The sequence below is a fragment of the Schistocerca gregaria genome, chromosome 3, assembly GCF_023897955.1.
Source record: "Schistocerca gregaria isolate iqSchGreg1 chromosome 3, iqSchGreg1.2, whole genome shotgun sequence".
Classification (NCBI taxonomy): Eukaryota; Metazoa; Arthropoda; class Insecta; order Orthoptera; family Acrididae; genus Schistocerca; species Schistocerca gregaria.
The window spans coordinates 463,637,416-463,661,553 of NC_064922.1; the positions used below are offsets into that span (position 1 = coordinate 463,637,416).

At 39.3% G+C, this 24,138-nt stretch overlaps 1 protein-coding gene across 1 annotated transcript in view; it reads right to left on the bottom strand.

Annotated features, from left to right (window-relative positions):
• Positions 1-24,138, bottom strand: part of LOC126356294 (ATP-dependent RNA helicase abstrakt) — a 148,206-nt gene that overhangs the window by 4,513 nt on the left and 119,555 nt on the right. The window contains exons 11-12 of the mRNA XM_050007194.1: positions 9,735-9,903; positions 2,281-2,430 (exon numbers count right to left, since the gene is read on the bottom strand). Of these exons, the coding sequence (XP_049863151.1) occupies positions 2,281-2,430; positions 9,735-9,903 (319 nt within the window). The remainder of the gene's footprint in view (positions 1-2,280; positions 2,431-9,734; positions 9,904-24,138) is intronic.

A 24,138-nucleotide genomic window follows, 5' to 3' on the forward strand; every position in this document is an offset into this window, starting at 1 on the left:
CTAAAACAATACTACACTGAAGTGCCAAAGACACTGGTATAGACATGCATATTCAAATACAGAGATATGTAAACAGACAGAATATGGCGCTGCAGTTGACATTGCCCATATAAGACAACAAGTGTCTGCACCATTGTTAGTTTGATTACTGCTGCTACAATGGCAGGTCATCAAGATTTAAGTGAGTCTGAATGTGGTATTACAGCCGGCACATGGGCAGTGGGACACAGCATCTCTGAGGTAGCGATAAAGCGGGGATTTTCCCCTACGACAATTTCATGAGTGCACTGTGAATATCAGGAATCCCGTAAAACAGTAAATCTCTGACATTTCTGTGGCCGGAAAAATATTCTGCATGAACGGGACCAACAACAACTGAAGAGAATTGTTCAACGTGACAGAAGTGCAAGCCTTCTGCAAATTGCTGCAGATTTAAATGCTGGGCCATCAAAATGTGTCAGCACGCAAACCATTCAATGAAACATCATCGATATGGGCTTTCGGACCCAAAGACCCTCCCATGTACCCTTGATGACTGCACCACACAAAGCTTTATGTCTGCCTTGCCTGTCAGCACTGACATTGGACTGTTGATGATTAGAAACATGTTCCTTGGGTGGACAAGTCTCGTATCAAATTGTATTGAGCAGATGGACGTGTACAGGTATGCTATGGGTATGGAGACCCACTCATGTACTCTTGATGACTGCACCACACAAAGCTTTACACCCGCCTTTCCTGGGCCCGTCAGCACTGAAATTGGACTGTTGATGACTGGAAACATGTTGCTTGGTCAGACGAGTCTCGTTTCAAATTGTATCGAGCAGATGGACAACCTCATGAATCCATGGACCCCACATGTCAGTGGGGGACTGTTCAAGCTGGTGGAGGCTCTGTAATGGTGTGCGGAGTGTACAGTTGGAGTGATATGGGATCCCTGATAGGTCTAGAAATGATTCTGATAGGTGACACACATGTAAGCATCCTGTCTGATCACCTGCATCCATTCATGTCTTTTATTCTGACAGACTTGGGCAATTCCAGGAGGACAATGCGACTCCCCACATGTCCAGAATTGGTACAGAGTGGTTCTGGGACACCCTTCTGAATTAAAACCGTTCTGCTTGCCACCAAACTCCCCAGACATGAACATTATTGATTATTGAGCATATCTTGGATGCCTTGCAATGTGCTGTTCAGAAGAGATTCTCCCCCCCCCCCCCCCCCCATGCACTCTTACAGACTTATGGAAAGCCCTGCAAGATTTATGTGGTGTAAATTCCCTCCAGCACTACTTCATACATTAGTCAAGTCTATGCCACTGCATGGCACTTCTGCATACTTGCAGGTGCCCTACACGATATTAGGCAGGTGTACCAATTTCTTTGGGTCTTCAGTGTGTATTCTCAAAGATAACTTACAACGTGCATTGGTAAAACAACTAACATAGATTAATAACAAAACTCCATGTCATTCTGTGGTGTATTGCCAAAATATAGTGCACCTGACTGCAAAATCTCATGCCCAAAACCTGTGATAGATAGTATGCTAACTTCCTTCCACTCTCCTTCCTTTTTATATGAGGGATGATGTTGACACAGTTTAATATTGTGTGTGTGGTTTCTTTTTTCTTTCTTTCTTTACTTTTTGAGAATATTGGCTGACCCATTTATAGCCATCGTAAACAACCATGTACACAATTATAAATTCTTTGCCAACTAAACTTGTCTGTAATAATATGGCTGTAAGTATAATTATTTAACTACTTTATCACTTTTAATTACAATGTCATGTCGATAACATGTAACTTAAACTCTCTGCTGTTACCTCTTGTGAATTTTGAGCATTGTAAGCTCCTTACAGTGGCAGTAGCTTCAATCCCAAATTACGGGGATTTTTTTCAACTTTGTTTTTAGCTTTGTAATGGCACACAAATTAGGAAGCTATATGCTCTATTCATAGGACCATAAAGCTGAAATGCCTAGATGATAATATGCTTGTTTCTGTAATGAAGTTTTTTTCGTACTGTTTCTGTATGCCAAATCCCCCTCTCCCTTTAATTTCCTTCAATTATGAAATGAGGTACAAAAGAACAGCATGTAATGTGGCTCAACAAAATCCTGCAAGCTCTTGCATCTCTGATCCTAGGCAAAAAGGTATACCTAATTTATTACCTGTTTCTTCATGGTAATCCATGCACTCAAAATATATAACATCCTATTGTAACAACGTGTAATAACCTCAAAAGTGTGTATAAATCAAGTTACTAAACTGACTCACCATAATTCTCTACATCATCTGGCATGTCATAATTAATGACATGTTGAACATCAGCAAAATCTAAGCCTTTTGATGCAACATCAGTAGCAACCAGAACATCTTTCTGCCCCTTTCGAAATGCATCCACAGAACGAGACCGTTCCTCCTGGTCTGAAAAAACAGATATTTTTATCAGTTTCATACAAGACAAGCAATGTCAAAAGAGAATCAGTGCATTGACAGATGAACCACTTGATAAATTACTCATGGATGAATGTTTTATTTTCTTTCTGTATCCCCATTTGTAGCAGGCACATGTAAATGTTTCTGACAACAATTCAATTTCGTAATCACTTTTCTTAAAATAAAAAAAAATAAATAAAAAATAAAAAACCCAACCAACTAAACAAAAAAAACAAAACAACATAATAGATAACTTTTGTAACCTTTCCAATGTGTGACTTGGTTGACTCGACCCTTGTAATCTGTCACACATTCTCAGAAGTATTTCAGCAGCCATTTTCACTGTCCTAACACCTCCATTTTTTTAAAAAAAATATATACCTTTTAAATTAACATTGGTGTGCTGTATTGCTGTTATTAGTTATTGATTTTACTAGTATTAATTGTTAAAAGTGCTATTACCTCCTTATTCTTTTTATCCCTCTTCCCCTACCAAACAGCAATTTTGTCATTCCAACACACTCCAATCTACAACGAAGTGCTGAAAAGGAATGCCTCCAAATTTGTCATGTGAAAACTCTTAAAGCTTTTTACACGAAACAAACGTTATTAACAATCTATATCTTTATTCTTCATGTCTACATATTTATTTCTCTGCATAGCAATCCTGAAGATGAACACATTTCTCCCAACGAGAGACCAGTTTGTCAATACCGACACTGTAGACTGAGTTTGTTGATGGAGCCAAAACCTCACTCCTGCTTGCAGCAGTTCATCACCATCAAAGTAAAGTCCTTGAAGGTGTTCTTTCAGTTTTTGAAACAGATGAAAATCTGATGGGGCCATGTCAGGACTGTACGGAGGATGATCTATAACAATGAACCCAAGGTATTGGACTGCTGCACATGTCGCAGTGTCCATGTGTGGTCTGGCATTGTCAAGCTGAAGGACAGTGTGCTCCATATGTGGATGACCTCATCAAATTTGTGCTCGAAGTTTTCTGAGGGTCTCGCAGTGCCTTGCAGAGTTCATGATTCTGCCTTTAGGAATGAATTCGCAATGCATCATACCTTGAACATCCCAGAACATTGTGAGCATGACTTTGCCTGCTGATGGCATGGTATTGAACTTGTTTGGTGCCAGTGATCCTTTGTGGCAGAACTCCGTTGATACTCTCTTGTCTTCAGGATCAAAATGGTGAACATAGCTTTTGTAACCTGTCGATATGTTGTTAAGGAATCCATCGCCCTCATGCTCAAAACACAAATGAAATTGCTGACAGATGGACAGTCTCCTCTGTTTCATGTCAGGAGTGAGAATTTGAAGCACTCACCATGCACACAGTTTTTTGTATTGTAGCTCCACTATGATGGCCTATACATGCTCTTGTGGTATGCCACATGTACCTGAGGGCTGCATCTATGGTATTGGATAGTTATCTCTGACAAGTTCATCAATCCATTTCTGATGTGTCTCATTGGTTGCTGTACTTGGTCATCCACTCTGAGCTGTATCACACAAGCTGAGGTTAGCACTAACATTTCCTTCATTATGAACACAAAGAACACAAGTGGCACATTACTGATGTCAATACAAGCATCACTGTACACAGTTTTCATTATTCTATGGATTTTAATTGGAAGCCCATTTTCTGCAGTTAGAAACTCGATTACAACACACTGTTTCACAGAGCACAGACATAGTAACGTTACACATCGCCATGTTACATGCTAAAATTGGAGCTCTTTGGTGGCAGATAGTTTGCAACTTGGGTCAGTGAAGAGGGAAAGTCAACTGAGTTATATGCGTTACATGTATGATGGTTGACTGAAAAGTAATGCCTCCACCTTTGTAACTCTTCAACAGTTGGCGGCATTGGTATGCGGCAGGTACTGGCTTGTTCCATAGCCTCTTCTCTACAGTTCCAGTTGGTTGGAAGCCTCAGCACTGAACAGTTGTGTTGTTACAGTGTAAAGTATGGAACCCTGTGCAGACAGTTGGTCAATGCGATTTAAGCAACGTGCAGTCATTGAATTCTTGACAGCAGTAGGTATCTCCCCAAAGGAGATCCATCAGAGAATGAAAGCAGTTTATGGTGATTGTGTTGATGTGAGTACTGTGCATCACTGGGCAAGTTAGTTTATAGATGTTGAGGCAGGAACATCTTACCTGCGTAACAAACTAAGAATTGGAGGACAGCAGCCACTGAGTTTCACATACAAAATATTGACAGGCTGATTCAGGACGATTGCCATATCACCCAGAGAGAAACTGCAAGCACAATCGGCATTTCACAAGAATGTGTGGGTCACATTAATGCTTTTGCTTGGCTATTGGAAGATCTGGTTGCGGAAACAGAGCGTTGACTTCTGTGACGGCTTCAGAAAACTTGTTCATCATTGGCAGAAATGTATCCAATTGGCTGGTGATTATGTGGAAAATTGAATATTGGTAATTAAAGATCAGATTCTAAGGATTATTTCTGCATATGATTTATTAAAATATTCCCATCCAAACACAATTAAAGAAGGTGGTGGCATTACTTTTCATCCTACCCCGGTAACACCCGTACTGGTATTCAAAACAGAATCTTAAGTTTGGAGGCTTTAGTTTTCAGCACGTCTTCATATATACACTTTTAAAAACTCACAAAATCTTTGACCCTAGGCATGTATCAATTACTATTTTGAAAGCAATTGACCACCCTTTGTTTTTACAATTCTATCAGGGACGTCTGCAATCATTTCTTAGAACAAAACTGAATAACAAATACTCTTAATTACTGAAGAAACCTTTTATACACTCCCAGAAAAAAAAATGCAACACCCTCAATGACTGTGTTCACTAGCACCTTGGCATAATACATGCATACTGAGGGGTTATAGTATCAGTTATTCATTTGTCAAGGTCATCGGCGATCAGATGGCTCTCAGGAAGACTGTCTGTGCACCTTCTGTTTTGACCCTGCAGGAAAAGAGGTGAACAGTGTTTGGTACATTCACCATTACATGGCACAGCCATGCCCCACTGGTTAGTATGTATTCCTGTGTACAGCTGCAGACATTTGAACAAGATCACACTGTGAGACTGCAAGAAGCAGACATATTGGCCTTTAAATATGTCTGCTTGTGTCTGTGTATGTGCGGATGGATATGTGCGTGTGTGCGAGTGTACACCTGTCCTTTTTTCCCCCTAAGGGAAGTCTTTCCGGTCCCGGGATTGGAATGACTCCTTACCCTCTCCCTTAAAACCCACATCCTTTCGTCTTTCCCTCTCCTTCCCTCTTTCCTGAAGAAGCAACCATCGGTTGCGAAAGCTAGTAATTCTGTGTGTGTGTTTGTGTGTTTTGTTCATTGTGCCTGTCTGCTGGCGCTTTCCCACTTGGTAAGTCTTGGAATCTTTGTTTTTAATATATTTTTCCCATGTGGAAGTTTCTTTCTATTTTATAAAAACAAAATTCCTAGCTTTCGCAACCAACGGTTGCTTCTTCAGGAAAGAGGGAAGGAGAGGGAAAGACGAAAGGATGTGGGTTTTAAGGGAGAGGTTAAGGAGTCATTCCAATCCCGGGAGCGGAAAGACTTACCTTAGGGGGAAAAAAGTATAGGTATATACTCGCGCACACACACACACACACACACACACACACACACACACACACACACACACACACACATATATATATATATAGACACCAACAAAAAGAGAAAGTAAGATGATAGAAAAGATTTCGAAAATGCAACAGAGACAATAACAAACATAATCGTTGGGTTCAAATTAATGATGTAAATAAAATAGAAAGAAACTTCCACATGGGAAAAATATATTAAAAACAAAGATTCCAAGACTTACCAAGCGGAAAAGCACCGGTAGACAGGCACAATAAAATACACACACAAAATTTCTACTTTTGCAACCAACGGTTGCTTCTTCAGGAAAGAGGGAAGGAGAGGGAAAGACGAAAGGATGTGGGTTTTAAGGGAGAGGGTAAGGAGTCATTCCAATCCCGGGAGCGGAAAGACTTACCTTAGGGGGAAAAAAGGATAGGTATATACTCGCGCGCGCGCGCGCGCGCACACACACACACACACACACACACACACACACACACACACACACACACACACACACACACACGTCCATCCATACATATACAGACACATCCCGGAAGCAGAAAGACTTACCTTAGGGGGAAAAAAGGATATGTATATACTCGCACACGCGCACACACACACACACACACACACACACACATACACACACACACACACACACACACACACATCCATCAATACATATACAGACACAAGCAGACATATTTAAAGGCAAAGAGTTTGGGCAGAGATGTCAGTCGAGGCGGAAGTGCGGAGGCAAAGATGATGTTGAATGACAGGTGAGGTATGAGTGGCGGGAACTTGAAATTAGTGGTGATTGAGGCCTGGTGGATAACGAGAAGATAGGATATATTGAAGGGCAAGTTCCCATCTCCGGAGTTCGGATAGGTTGGTGTTGGTGGGAAGTATCCAGTTAACCCGGACGGTGTAACACTGTGCCAAGATGTGCTGGCCGTGCACCAGGGCATGTTTAGCCACAGGGTGATCCTCATTACCAACAAACACTGTCTGCCTGTGTCCATTCATGCGAATGGACAGTTTGTTGCTGGTCATTCCCACATAGAAAGCGTCACAGTGTAGGCAGGTCAGTTGGTAAATCATGTGGGTGCTTTCACACGTGGCTCTCCCTTTGATCGTGTACACTTTCCGGGTTACAGGACTGGAGTAGGTGGTGGTGGGAGGGTGCATAGGACAGGTTTTACACCGGGGGCGGTTGCAAGGGTAGGAGCCAGAGGGTAGGGAAGGTGGTTTGGGGATTTCATAGGGATGAACCAAGAGGTTACAAAGGTTAGGTGGACAGCGGAAAAGACACTCTTGTTGGAGTGGGGAGGATTTCATGAAGGATGGATCTCATTTCGGGGCAGGATTTTAGGAAGTCGTATCCCTGCTGGAGAGCCACATTCAGAGTCTGATCCAGTCCCGGGAAGTATCCTGTCACAAGTGGGGCACTTTTGGGGTTCTTCTGTGAGAGGTTCTGGGTTTGAGGGGATGAGGAAGTGGTTCTGGTTACTTGCTTCTGTACCAGGTCAGGAGGATAGTTGCGGGATGCGAAAGCTGTTTTCAGGTTGTTGGTGTAATGGCCCAGGGATTCAGGACTGGAGCAGATTCGTTTGCCACGAAGGCTTAGGCTGTAGGGATGGGACCGTTTAATATGGAATGGGTGGCAGCTGTCATAATGGAGGTACTGTTGCTTGTTGGTGGGTTTGATGTGGACGGATGTGTGAAGCTGGCCATTGGACAGATGGAGGTCAACGTCAAGGAAAGTGGCATGGGATTTGGAGTAAGACCAGGTGAATCTGATGGAACCAAAGGAGTTGAGGTTGGAGAGGAAATTCTGGAGTTGTTCTTCACTTCATCTTCATGATCTGGACTCACAGTGAAGAACAACTCCAGAATTTCCTCTCCAACCTCAACTCCTTTGGTTCCATCAGATTCACCTGGTCCTACTCCAAATCCCATGCCACTTTCCTTGACGTTGACCTCCATCTGTCCAATGGCCAGCTTCACACATCCGTCCACATCAAACCCACCAACAAGCAACAGTACCTCCATTATAACAGCTGCCACCCATTCCATATCAAACGGTCCCTTCCCTACAGCCTAGGCCTTCGTGGCAAATGAATCTGCTCCAGTCCTGAATCCCTCGACCATTACACCAACAACCTGAAAACAGCTTTCGCATCCCGAAACTACCCTCCTGACCTGGTACAGAAGCAAATAACCAGAGCCACTTCCTCATCCCCTCAAACCCAGAACCTCTCACAGAAGAACCCCAAAAGTGCCCCACTTGTGACAGGATACTTCCCGGGACTGGATCAGACTCTGAATGTGGCTCTCCAGCAGGGATACGACTTCCTAAAATCCTGCCCCGAAATGAGATCCATCCTTCATGAAATCCTCCCCACTCCAACAAGAGTGTCTTTCCGCAGTCCACCTAACCTTCGTAACCTCTTGGTTCATCCCTATGAAATCCCCAAACCACCTTCCCTACCCTCTGGCTCCTACCCTTGCAACCGCCCCCGGAGTAAAACCTGTCCTATGCACCCTCCCACCACCACCTACTCCAGTCCTGTAACCCGGAAGGTGTACACGATCAAAGGGAGAGCCACGTGTGAAAGCACCCACATGATTTACCAACTGACCTGCCTACACTGTGACACTTTCTATGTGGGAATGACCAGCAACAAACTGTCCATTCGCATGAATGGACACAGGCAGACAGTGTTTGTTGGTAATGAGGATCACCCTGTGGCTAAACATGCCTTGGTGCACGGCCAGCACATCTTGGCACAGTGTTACACCATCCGAGTTATCTGGATACTTCCCACCAACACCAACCTATCCAACTCCGGAGATGGGAAATCACCCTTCAGTATATCCTCTCTTCTCGATATCCGCCAGGCCTCAACCTCCGCTAATTTCAAGTTGCCGCCGCTCATACCTCACCTGTCTTTCAACAACTTCTTAGCCTCTGTACTTCCGCCTCGACTGACATCTCTGCCCTTACTCTTTGCCTTTAAATATGTCTGCTTGTGTCTGTGTATGTGCGGATGGATGTGTGTGTGTGTGCAAGTGTACACCTGTCCTTTTTTCCCCCTAAGGGAAGTCTTTCCGTTCCCGGGATTGGAATGACTCTTTACCCTCTCCCTTAAAACCAACATCCTTTCGTCTTTCCCTCTCCTTTCCTCTTTCCTGATGAAGCAACCATCAGTTGCGAAAGCTAGTAATTCTGTGTGTGTGTTTGTGCGTTTTGTTCATTGTGCCTGTCTGCCGGCGCTTTCCCGCTTGGTAAGTCTTGGAATCTTTGTTTATAATATATTTTTCCCATGTGGAAGTTTCTTTCTATTTTATTTACATCATCATATATATTATATATATATATATATATATATATATATATATATATATATATATATATATATATATATATTGATGTGACTGGACAATCTTTATTGGGACGTGTGTTTCATTTGGTCTGAATTTGTTATCATACACACCTACAACAATTAACAAGGTGGCATATAACTTATCAATAAATTGACCTTGTCCTTAAGGGTGTTGCATTTTTTCCACATGTGTACATTTTTAAAAACTATTTACTCAAACACTCCAAACTATGTCTGACTATACTGTTCAGGACATGAACTAGTGCTAATTAGTACATCAAATTTAAATATCAACCTTTGCCACCATGAATGGCCACTGCTTCTACTCCCTTTAGCAGCAAATATTCATGTATAGCATCCACATCTTGTTTCTTTTCAGCAAATATCAGAACAGGAGGAGGAGTCTTCTGGAGACATTCCAGAAGATAAACGATCTTTGCTTCTTGTTTCACATATTCAACTTCCTGGAAAAAACTCAGTAATTAGTATGCTGGGCCAATAAACGTACTTGTTTAACACCTGTACAAAACAATAAGAACAAAATCTGACCAGTTTCCAATGGCTGCACATAAAGTAGAAATAATCAAGAAAATCTGTTGCCTAAAAAGAGGCAGCTGAAAAAAGAGTACTGAAATGTCAACACATCCACCACTTAATGATAGCAAAACTGTTAATAAGTTATGAATAGTAAAGTTACATGATACATGATAATGCTCATAAGGTGCACACAATGTCTCAAGATGACTAGTGAATATTCAGCGATATGACAGGAACACTCATTTGAAGCAAAAAACTTTGTATGGACATATGCTACACATAACATGTTCTCCCATGAGTGCACAAATACACTGAAATTGAGGGTGGGATATTTGAAAATTTATAGTGAACCTTACAACAGCTATAATGTGAGTTCCACAATAATACTTAGTGGAACATGATTTTAAAAAATATATATTATTCAATTGATACTTCATAATATGCATGTTGTAATGTTTGCTAACTGTTGTATAAGTGCATGCCTGACAATGTACTGAATAATACAGAGAATAATAATGATGTAATTTAATTGTGTTCAGTCTTGGAAACAATTTGGAATAGAGCATTGTCTACATGAAATTTTGCTTCAAATGATCGTTCCTGTCATATCGCTGAATGCTGACCAGTTGACCACTCCCCTGGGATACCCAGTATATTTCCTAAAAATACACATCTTAATGGGAAACGACAAACAACCACTCGTAGCTTTACTTGGAGAGCAATCCAGTACACACAGAGACAAGCTGCTGAGTATGAAATGAAATGGTGTAACCATAAAGGCAAGCAGCTGTATCTTAACTTACCGACAATTATCTATAAGGAGCTCTATAAGTAGGTAATGTGAGATGTAAATCTGCAAAAGTCAATGATCAACTCAAAGGAATTAAGTACTTCACTGTTCAAGGCAGAAATTACAATGGTCATTATTTTTTTTTATTTTCTGCAGATTTATGGGGTAGAAGTCTACTATCTAATTTGGCTTACTGCAAACAGATATCTGGCACATCACAATGCTAGCAGAATCTTTTAATGGGAACATTGAAGCTACAGGTTATAATTTGAGAAGTACATCATAGGCTTCATCGAACCCCCCCCCCCCCCCCCCCCCCCCCAACGTGAGGTAAAACTGACATTCTTGGACTCCAATCCAAATTCAGACATTATGATGTTCCCGAGAACAATATGCCACTAGAAGAGAAATTTCATCTTCCTTCAGCTTTGGGAACACAGGTGTTGAACAAGATGTTGAACATCAACCAATAAATGTAATATTCAGTTAACTGGGTTACTGAGTTTCACACTGTTGTTCTTTGAAGAAGAAATAAACATAGAAACAACTGCAATTAGTGACCTAATCAACATCTTGAGAAAGTACAATTAATTAAGCCTTTTTTGCATTATGAAAAGAAACTTTAAACAAGGAGAAATGAGAGGTTCAGAGACTGGAAGGGAATATGAGGTACTGTAAAGATCGAAATGCATTAAAGACAATTACCTGAGCAGCCAAATTAATCTTATTAAAAGATAATTAATATACCTTGTCTGCACTGTGATAGAACCAGTTTTTTTCCTTAGATTTCAAAAATTTATACTTGGGAGAACTCCAGCACAGTTACATAGCTAGAAGACAAAAATCCATTTCAAAAGGCTCCTGGCTCAGAAGATAAAGCAAACTTTCAGAAATTGTTATTTAAATTCATATATAAATGGTGGCAGTACACTATTGTTAATATGCCTCATAAGAACTGAGGTACCACATCACATACAACCAGATACAACACAGACAGTAAAGCTGCATCTAAAGATAATGACAAAGCACCCGAAATTGGAAAACCCAGCAAAACATTTGATTGTGGAAAGCTGAAGAACAAAAACATCAAATAAAATCCTGTAATTAATAAAGGAAGCACTAGCTGCTGATGCTTGAAATTCTGCTGACAGTGTGGAACTAAACAAAGTTATTCAACCTAAAGTTAGTGAAAATGTGGCTGGATTCTGAATGATAATTATTGAACAGCTTTAGAGCCATATTTCGTATTGGAATAGTGATAAGATGCCTGACTACTAGAATGGCTGATAATATGAACTATATGGAATGCTGCTCTAGGCTGCCTAGTATGACTGTGGTGAACGAGACCATGCAAGGGCTGCATATTGATTCACAACATATCTGTAATATGTATAGGATAGAATTAAATACTTATAAAAATGCAAAAGGACCCCCTAATAAGCTCCCAGGAGATATTATTGCTTACTTTTACAGTTTGAGATGAACATGTGAAGTCTTGAGCTTAAAGAAATGCATGACACAAATTTTCAATGAGACGAACTAAAAATCAGAGCTCACTGTAGTCTTTTCTACACAGCTCCCTAGATCTAATTTTCAGCAACACCTACTACAATTAAAATACTCAATGTTACTTGAGGTCAATGATTTAGTTGTGGAATTGTAAATTTACACGAATGAACAGCTAATGAAATAATGCCAACACTCAGTCGGCTGATAAAATTGCACTGACACTTAGACATATTTTGGACAGAACAAAGAAGATTTATGTTGAGGTGTGTGACAAATTCTTGTTATTCTCAACTTAATTTATAATTAACAAAAAAAAACTTCACTTCAGCTACACTATATGCTGGCTCTCAAAAGAAAATCATGCAAATGAACTACAAGGACTTGTCTAGTTGATTATACTAACTGCACTGACCAGAAAGAGGAAGGAAGTACAATACTTAGGGCTTTATTCAAATAAGTTTCTATCTCAATAATTAATCAAATAACAAATCATACAAACAAATTTCTTTACAAATAAATTATTTGTAATTTAAATAAAGAGTATCGCAGAATGTCACTGTACTTTCTTTGTTTACTTCTTGTACAGAACTCTATAACTAGTGTTTGTTGAGTGCAGTTTCTTTCTGTTTGATAAGTTACTTATCAACGGTTTGCTCAGAAATACGTCTTGATGGCTTAGTGGTTAAGTTACAGATTGTGAAACTGAAAGTTAGTGGTCTGATCAAGTATTGGTACTTTGATTTTTTCTATTATTTATTGCTTCTTTCATCTATAACAGTGCAATAAGTGCCAAACCAAGTTCACTGTGTTTCAGAGTATATGTTGAACTGTAGGTCTACTTTTAACTGGATGAAAAAGTCAGTTCAGAGGCAGGAAGAAGGCAAGGGCACATCACCACGGCTAATAAGGCAATGCAGTGTTCAAACCAACATACTGGTTGAGTGCAGCTGCACTTGCTTTCAGTGTAACAAATGCAACATAAAAATACTCCACTGGCAAATGGCCCTGGCAGTTACACTGTTGACGTGGCCCAATTTAACTAACTTTGTATTGCTAACACTTTTGGATGGGGATGTCGTGTTATGTTTGTAAAGCTAAAAAATGAATGAACTAAGTAAAACCTCAATGGTTGCTAGTAATTAACATCAACACATTTTAAGTCTAAAGTCTCCAAAAATACTTGTGGAAAGTTGCTGGATGTCCACAGTTATCCGAAAATGTTTAGGGCTAACTCTGAATAACCTTTCCATTGGCAGCTGGAATAGTTTTGCTATACAACATGCAACAATTCAGCCGTGAGATAGAAAAGTTTTGGAAGAGACACTGGAAGTACAAAAAATAGTTCATAGTATTGCAGCACATTGGCAACTTTTTTTATTGAAAAAGTGTCAAGAGATGATTGGAAGACTTTTCTTTGCCTTTCTACACCAAACACAATTATTGCGCTGTATACCCATGATTTAAAAACAAATAGTTCACCTATATTGCTGCCCATGAACAAGGGGGGCTTACAACAAACTGTAAACATACAACAGACAAAGAAATATTGAAGAAAAAGTAAAAAGAAAATTTATTTTGAATGTGATTTGGGAGCTGACACTATCATGGAACTATTTGCCAAAACTACAGTGGAATGGATGATTTCTCAATTTTTGTCCAAAAGGACTGTGATTCAAAAGTCTTATATCATTATCTTGAAATAAAGATGATTTCACAAGCTATAACACTCTGATATCACCTTTGACGATGCTGGATGTATTTTCTTCTGTGTCAGGACGTATTTTCTTGTGTCACAATGGCAAATATTTGAAAATCAAATAAAGGTTCTCGTGAGATCTTTAAAAATGGAGTTGTTTTCAAAACAAATTTAAAATCAACAAAATTTACATTGGTTTAATTTAATAAATGAAAAGGAAGTGGAGCAATAAACATCATTGGGTTTCAAATTACCTATTATTTTTAATGTGTTTTATTCATAGATGATGAACAAATGTTTTTATCTATGTAAGTGAATAATGTTTCAGAAAAACATTTTTATTTATTATTCATGACTAACAAACAATAATTTTTATCTGTATAAGTTACTCGTCATTGAAATAAATTTTGCCTAACTTTGGTCGTAGGAAAAGCACACTGCTCATGCGCACACTACAAATTCGCAGCCTATGTGCAAGTGAGTGCGAGTGTGAGATGTTTGCATGGCTGTGGATTAGAGCATGACATCCATGTGGCTGTTGACATGCATTCACTCGCTCATGTTATTAGACAAGGCAGCATCGGTTCTCTTCAGCAACTTTCACTGATGTTTGCTCTCTTTTGCACAGGGCTTTAGTGTGCTGTCAAGGGGCACATAAGTAGATACGCATCTTATATGTATGCACAATCCTAGGAGTGAAGTCCCAGTAGCAAACAACAATTGCCTCACAAGGAGAACATGGCAAGTGCCATAACTCAATTTCCCAGAAACTTCGCTGAGTGGAAGAGGAGCCAAAGTAAGCAAACACTTGTCTTGGCTTATCTACAGGTATTCAGTCACTTTTGAGAAAATGACAGTCAAAGTTTTCAATCTAATTTGGAGCCTTTTAGTGTGAAATATGATCAGCACAACTGGTGGCACAGTGGCTAGCATCGTGGCCTTTGACTTTTGAATCTTGTGTTTGAAACCCAATTATCGTTTTTATTTTATTTTTTCATTTATCTATCCATGTCCATAGAAACTTACTACATGAATGTTTCTTCCCAAGTTATAGGATACAAGGGCATTATATTAATTGTAAAATTACAACTGAGTTGAAATATAGAAATTCTGAACAGCGTGAGCATTGCATGAAGGCTGGTTTGCCACAGTGACATTTCTTCGTATGAATCTTACTTGGGAAAGAAATGTAGTTAACATTGCTAAAGATTTCATATGCTGGCAGTAATTTTGTGGAAAATCGTGCATAAAGGATAACTGTTCTGAAAACTGGCACTCACAACTGATTAATAAACAAGAAACACTATAGGAATTTCACCAAAAACAATTTCAAATAATTTTTACATTTTTAAGTCATTTACCAAATGTACAATCACTAGACGAGTAAGGACAATGGTATTTCAATAGACAATGGAAAATATATTCTATGGGCATGGATATATTAATCGGGTTTCGAACATGGAGCACAAAAGCAAGAACCCATAACACTAGCCACTGTGCCACCACTTTGGTTGGACTGTTTACTAGCCAAAAGGCACATAAATTAACTCAAAAACTTTGACCATAATTTTCTCACATATGGTTGAATATCTACTGATAAGTCAAGACGTGTTTCCTATGTTTTGATGCCACTTCCACTGAGCGAAATTTCTAGGAAATTGGGTTATGGCACTTGCAGTGTTCTCCTCGTCAGTGTTAGGTGGTAAATGGGCTAATGTTGGCAAGTCAGGCTGTATTGTCAGTGTCAGATGACATGCCTGAAACTGATGAGACTTCTCCTGGTGAGTTGTTATAGTAGGTGGATGGAGAAGTTTTATCACAGTGTTAGGAAATGGCAAGGGGATTGGCATTAATATTGTTATCAACTTCACTCTTCTGGTTAATGGCAGACATCACTCTGGGAGCTGAAACGTGGCCCATTTGCTTTTGTGTGTATCAAGCGCAGTGGGCTGTCTACTGGTTGGTGAATGAGAAGAGAGAACTATTATTGTAACTGATATTATCGCAAACATTCGACTGGAACAAGGGGATGAAAACTAAACCACTGATTGTTATGGTGTGTGTGTGTGTGTGTGTGGGGGGGGGGGGTGATTTGAGCTTTGTAATTAGTTCCTCAATTAGTTGACCTCTGGTGGCCTTGTCTGTACCGCCTACAATGGGTTGATGGTGTTGAATTCTTGCGGTAACAGAAAGTGTGGAAGTCAGCCACTCCAATCAGACAGCTATTCCTCAGTACGTAATCTCCCTTTCTGGTGAGAAATACATGGGAATTCAGTAAGTAATGTAACACACTTTTTTCTTGATAATATTGGTTGAAAAAATGTGGTATTTGTTGTTGGACATCATGGAATATTCCTGCTTCAGCGCCTACAGTATCATGAAGTGCACTCTGTGGGAAGCAGTACGTGGATGATGGGAAGGTTATTGGTGCAGCGTTGACCAGTAGAACAGTGCCAAACGGGCATACAGGCCCTACCAGTAAGGTGACGTGAGGCCATCACATTGAATACAGATTATATTAGGACTTTTTCCAATTCATGGCAAGTGACACAGCGACCAGTGATAAATGTTTTGAAGAGATCAATGGTCTTGGCTGCAAAAATGACTTTACTGTTTCATATTTTGCCAATAATGTTTTCTTTTCTTGCCTTGTTTAACGCACCTTCAGACTGGCCTATGGAGATTATATTGATAAAATATGGTTTTGCAGGCAAAAGAGTGGTGAATAACATGGTGAATTTGGAATACTGAATAAAATCAACCTGCTTTCAGGAAAACAAAATCTAGCATTACTTATTGAACACACCTCATATATTGTGCATATTGTTACTTCAACAGGCATCTGTGGGAGAAATAAACTGTTTCTATTTTACCGTCTAGTAAATTATCCGAAGACCAGTATCAGTCGCAAAGCGATTTAGAAAAGATTGCTGTATGGTGTGGCAGGTGGCAGTGGACGCTAAATAATGAAAAGTGTGAGGTGATCCATATGAGTTCCAAAAGAAATCCATTGGAATTCGATTACTTGATAAATAGTACAATTCTCAAGGCTGTCAATTCAACTAAGTACCTGGGAGTTAAAATTATGAAAAACTTCAGTTGGAAAGAGCACATAGATAATATTGTGGGGAAAGCAAGCCAAAGGTTGCGTTTCATTGGCAGGACACTTAGAAGAAGCAACAAGTCCACTAAAGAGACAGCTTACACTACACTCATCCTTCCTGTGTTAGAATACTGCTGCACGGTGTGGGATCCTTACCGACAAAGGACATTGAAAGGGTGCAAAAAAGGGCAGCTCATTTTGTATTATCACATAATAGGGGAGAGAGTGTGGCAGATATGATACGCAAATTGGGATGGAAGTCATTACAGCAAAGACGTTTTTCGTCGGGGCGAGATCTATTTACGAAATTTCAGTCACCAACTTTCTCTTCCGAATGCGAAAATATTTTGTTGAGCCCAAACTACATAGGTAGGAATGATCATCGAAATAAAATAAGAGAAATCAGAGCTTGAACAGAAAGGTTTAGGTGTTTATTTTTCCTGCGTGCTGTTCGGGAGTGGAATGGTAGAGAGATAGTATGATTGTGGTTCAATGAACCCTCTACCAAGCACTTAAATGAAAATTGCAGAGTATTCATGTAGATGTAGATGCTGTTACTAGTTCATGGAACACATGTGAGTGTAAAGCATGCACATGTAACACTGTGCAGACACCTTCAAATGCTGTCAGCAAGTACACAGTTCTCATCACACTCATTCTTGTGGAAGAATGATGATTCTGGGAAACTAGTCTCTTTGGATGCAGTGAAATCAACACAACAGGCAGCTTCCAACTGCAGGAACCCAGACTGTAACATAGCCAGGTGCCATTGTCCTACTTATTCTTATACCACTACTGATGTTAACATAATTTTTTTGCTTTACTTGACCTAGTTTTGTTACAAGCACATATATGTTACTTATAGAGCACATATTATGTTACATACACAAAAATTCCTTAATCTTGTTCTGTTTCTTTAAAATTTATTATTCAAAGGATAGCCCTCACACTATTAAGGATAACAGTTCACTTGGTTATTATAAAAACATTTTCTTTAAATGAATATTCATCACTTACAATACACAAAAATTAAACCAAAATGAAATTTTCAGAGAGTAGATAGTTGTTTATTTTTAAATTGGCATATCTCTTTTTTTTGGGGGGGGGGGGGGGGGGAGGGGGGGAGGGGGAAGGGGAACAAAACAAAAAATTTATACATTGAAAGTTATTTCTTTTCAAAAACTTTATATGACTCCAGGAAATTCCAATCTCAAAGAGTAATCATTTCCAAGTTTTGTAGCTCAGATTTTTTTAATTTCAAAAATGCCTACTTTCATTACCATAACTTGTTAGTTTGTTCATTATTCAGTTTGAAAAACTGAACTGCCTTGAAACTTTTTGGCAGGCTTTGGGATCCCTGGACATGTAGAAATCATTTTCATGTAATGGTACCTATCATTTTGCCTTTTTATAATAATACAGTTCTTAATTAAACAGACTTGCTCCTTCACCTTGTGTACCTTTATGACTTTTAATTTTCCTGGTTTTTATGTTAACATTCAAAATGTAATAACTCTGTATGTTAACATTTTGTAATTTTTCATATTATACTCATCAATAAATACATGTGGTGCACAGCACTACAGGCAATCCAGGCCTAGCAACATACTAGTACACAATCTTTGTCACTCAGCCTGTAGTGTGCATCACAATTCTACTGTCACTAAGTAAGAGTTAATTATCTGTGTTAACAGCATTTAATTACAAGTTCATTGATAACATGTAGACAATCTTAATTTAGACGTCAAAATGTACAGTATATTTCATGCCCGAATAGGTTAGTTTGCTACTACAGAATTTTTTGATATGGTGCCTGTGAATCTAATTTGTTCACCCGTTTTGAATGTTTTCTGAACATTTAGACTCTTACTTGTGACAAAAGCTGATCATCAAACAGGGAAAACTGATTATAAATACACATGAAGAGATCAGAAATTAATTACTGAGGTGTGGTGTACATTATTTGACATACATACAACAGAGCCTTCAACAACTGGAAGACAACCATCACCAAGAGAATATGACACTGCCAAAGGCTTAATACCAGGTGAGTAAACTTACAAGATGATGCTAGTAGCCACTGCAGTTCAGTTGCATCAGGGCCAAGGATGGGATTTTGATACGGGCTTTTGTGGTAGACTTCAAAGAGAAAATAGACTGGGACCATTTTACTAATGTTTGTGGTGTGCCAGCTATGTGAACTATAATACCTATGTTCATTTTCTACAATGTAAGGAAAAGATAGATTGCTACTTACCTTAAAGATGACACATTAAGTTGCAGGTAGTGAATGAGTGAGTACTCATGTGAGTCAATGTGTGTGCTTCTTTTTCTGGTGAACGCTATGGCTGAAAGCTTATACGTAAGTGTCTTTATTTGTGTCTGTCTGCAACTCAATGTATCATCTGTACAGTAAGTAGCAGTCTATCTTTCCTTTACATAGCTGATATTCCTACTTGTAGTTTCCACTGTCATTATCAATTCTTCACACGAAAAACGTCTTTGCTGTAATGACTTCCATCCCAATTTGCGTATCATATCTGCCACACTCTCTCCCCTATTATGTGATAATACAAAATGAGCTGCCCTTGTTTGCACCCTTTCGATGTCCTTTGTCGGTAAGGATCCCACACCGTGCAGCAGTATTCTAACAGAGGACGAATGAGTGTAGTGTAAGCTGTCTCTTTAGTGGACTTGTTGCTTCTTCTAAGTGTCCTGCCAATGAAACGCAACCTTTGGCTCGCCTTCCCCACAATATTATCTATGTGCTCTTTCCAACTGAAGTTTTTCATAATTTTAACACCCAGGTACTTAGTTGAAATGACAGCCTTGAGAATTGTACTATTTATCAAGTAATCGAATTCCAATGGATTTCTTTTGGAACTCATATGGATCACTTCACACTTTTCGTTATTTAGCGTCCACTGCCACCTGTCACACCATACAGCAATCTTTTCTAAATCGCTTTGCGACTGATACTGGTCTTCGGATGGGGCAAACTGAGGCAGATTTCACGTTGTACCTTTTTTTTCCCTTCAATCCCTGTTGTGGTTTTAACTCCTATAGATGGGACAGGATTTCAGCTTTGCTTCAAGAAAAGAAGAGATGTGTACCAAACTCTGTACAGCTGCCTGTAGCTCTTTCAGCCACTGGCCAATGTTCTGTAAAATATCAGCTCTGTAGTGTTCATTGATTCTTCAGTTACTCCTTGGTAGAACAACTTCATATTTACAAATGTAAAACACAGTATACGGATGCACTATATTAGTAATTTATTTAATGAACTGGTTTTTGGCTTACTAGTTCATCTTCACACAATAGACATTGTCATAAAAGAGGATTCAGTACTGAAGAACAATGTTAAAAGAGATATTATGCATACTATGCTTGACACAAAAACAGAGTAAAGGTCATTTTCAATACTAAGGTTATAATATAGTTGAAATATATGAGCTAAACAGTATATAAATGTCAAGGACACATACCAAGAAACATTAACACAAAACACGGGTGCGGCTGGTCCTGGCGGAGTCGAGGCAAGGGTGTGTGTGTTCGTCCTTAGAATAATTTAGGTTAAGTAGTGGGTAAGCTTAGGGACTGATGACCTTAGCAGTTAAGTCCCCAAAGATTTCACACACAAAACGCGGGAAAACTTATGTGCATGCAGGATAGTTAATGTCTTCTAATATGTTTCCTTTACAGTTATATATTGTTTAGCATATACATTTCAGCTGTGTTACAATTTCTGTGTATGGGATGATGATTATTCTATTTCTGTATCATCTTCTCTATGTGTAATATGTAATATATTTTTCAAACTTGTTCATCAATATTTAATCCTCTTTGACGACAGCAGCCAGTTATTGTCTACAGAAGGCTTTGTAACCTAAAAACTGTTTCACTAATTAAATTAACATTGTAGAACATACATTTTTTTCATTTAAAAATATTAACTTTGTTCATTTGACAGGGCAACAGTCCTAGTCTCTTCTGCCCTAGGAATCCAGATAGAGACTGAAGATTCTCTAGTTGTCCTTGTGCAGTGGACTGAACATTATGAAGGGTTTAGAAGCCAAGGGACAACATCCCTTCTTTATTTGGGTTTCTAATCTCTCTAGTTAGTTTCATGTCAGTCACATAGTCCTGTGTCAATTACATAGTCTTGTGTCAATTACAAATTAAGACAGGATTAAATTTTTCTTGTGTATTTCTGGTACTCTGTTATACCAAATGGTTGAGTATTTCATGATCCTGTATCTTCTCCTTTAGTGGTGTCCCAGACAGTTGACTGCCCCATGAATTGTCCTTTTGTAGACAGACCCCTAAGAAGAGTGGGTAACATATTCCAAATGTCTGACACACCATAGGTGGTCTGACACTCATCGGTGGAGTGATGTTGAGCTTTATTGCATCAAATTATTTTGACCACAGACTTTTCAAGTGATTTGGGTACATTCTCTTCAGACTCAAGGACTAAGGTGCCAGTGCCCACTCTTTAACCCTCGACCCCGTACCAAGTCTAATGAACGAAGTCAGTATCTCAATGTTCTACCCGGTGTAGAAGTATGAAACCAGAATTTCTCTATAGGTGGTGCTAGCCATCAGTGTAGGGCCCATGAGACAATGTCTTCTGTGCCATCTGCTTCCTGTAACATCTGCTGACTAATTTCAACATGCAGTAACCAAAGTTCCATACATTGGTATCTGTTTCAAACCCATAAACATGTTGAGTTTTGTGCCTTCAAACTAAGATTTGTGGACAGCATTGGTTTTCTGTTACCTTTTGAAGAAAACTGTTGCAGAATCATATCGAAAGCTTGTTGAAGCTTTCAGCGAACATGCTCTTGAGAAAACACGATGTTTTAATAGCTTCGAAAAATTCAAAAGTGGTGATTTTGACATGAGAAACGACAAATGGGAAACTACTGAAAAACATCAAAGACAATGAATTGCAGGCCTTATTGGATGGAGATGATACTCAGACTCAACAGGAACATTGAATGTGATGAAGAAAGGCTTTTCTCTTTTGTTGAAGCTATGGGAAAGGTGCAGAAAGTGGTAAAATGGATTACGCATGAAATGCATGGAAGACAGAAACGAAATTGAAAGACCACTTGTGAAATGCTGCTGGCCATAAAAAAAAGAAAGTTGTTTTCCATCAAATAGTGACTGGTGATCAAAAATGGATACATTTTGAAAATCCTAAGTGTCGTAAATCATGGGTAAATCTAGGCATCATCACCCATAGCAAGACCAAATCACTTTGGAAAGAAGACAATGCTCTGTGTTTGGTGGGATCAGAAGGGTGTCATCTATTATGAGCTGCTAAAATCCAGTGAAACTGCTAACACTAATCCCTACCAACAGCAAATGATTGATTTAAATCAAGCATTACATGAAAAACGACCTGAACATAGAAAAAGGCAACACAAATCATATTGCTCCATAACACCACCCCATCACACACAGCAAAATGGGTCATGGAAATGATCAAGGTGTTCAGTTGGTAAATATTAGAGTATGTGGCTTATTCTCCAGACTTGGCTCCATCCAATTATCATCTATTTGCATCACTGGGTCATGCTCTTGCTGAACAACACTTCAATTCATATAAAAATGTAAGAAAATGGCTTGCTTACTGGTTCACTTCAAAGGAAGAACTTTTTTGGCGTGGAATTCATAGCCTGCCAGAGAGGTGGGAGAAATGTATAAATTGCAATGGAGATTATTTTGGAAAAAATATTGTTTATCAGTTTCAAAGAACAGATGTGTAATTGTTGCAGCCAAATTCCATTTTCATACTTCTACACCTGGTAAGTTAGGAAGAAGTTCATTTTCAGTTTATTGTGAGACATTTTGATGAAAGATGAGTCCATGATCTACGTCTACATCAACATATATACTCTGCTAGCCACCAAGCGATGTGTGGCGGAGGGCACAATTCGATCCAAAGTCATATTTCCCCCCCTCTGTTCCACTTGCAGATCACACGAGGGAAAAATGACTGCCTGAACGCCTCATTATGAGCTCTAATTTCCCTTATCTTTGAATGGTGATCATTGGGCGATTTGAAAGTTGGTCGTAACAATATATGCTTTACATCCTCGGCAAAGATCGGATTTCGGAATTTAGTGAGCAGCCCCTTCCGTTTAGTGTGTCGTCTATCTGCAAGTGTATCCCACTTCAAACATTCTATGAGATTTGTACTGCTCTCGCGATGACTAAATGTACAATCCACGAATCTTGCCACTCTTCTTTGGACCTTTTCATTCTCTTGAATGAGACCCAACTGGTAAGGGTCACATACAGACGAACAATACTGTAAGACTGGACAAACTAATGTATTGTAAGCAATTTCCTTTGCTGGAGGACTGCATCGCTTCAAGATTCTACCAATAAACCGCAATCTAGCATTCGCCTTGCCCGTTACTTGTGTAATCTGAACATTCCATCATTTCAAATAGTCACACCCAGATACTTGACGGATGTTACCGCTTCCAAAGACTGTGCATTTATTTTGTATTCATACATTAATGGGGAGTTTTTCCTTATTAAAAAAAAGGTTCAAATGGCTCTGAGCACTATGGGACTTAACATCTGTGGTCATCAGTCCCCTAGAACTTAGAACTACTTAAACCTAACTAACCTAAGGACATCACACACATCCATGCCCGAGGCAGGATTCGAACCTGCGACTGTAGCAGTCACGCGGTTTCGGACTGAGCGCGTTAACCGCGAGACCACCGCGGCCGGCATTTGCCTTGTTATACACAGTAGGTTACACTTACTAATATTGAGAGATAACTGCCAGACACTACACCATGCATTTATTTTCTGCAAATCCTCATTGATTTGTTCACAACTTTCATGTGATACTACTTTCCTGTAGACCACAGCATCATCGGCAAACAGTCTAATGCTGCTGTCAATACCATCAACCAGATTGATCATGTAAATTGTAAAAAGCAGCAAACCTATTACACTGCCCTGGGGCGCACCTGAAGTTATGCTTATCTCTGTTGAAGTCACTCCATTCATGACAACATACCACTCTCTGTCTGTTA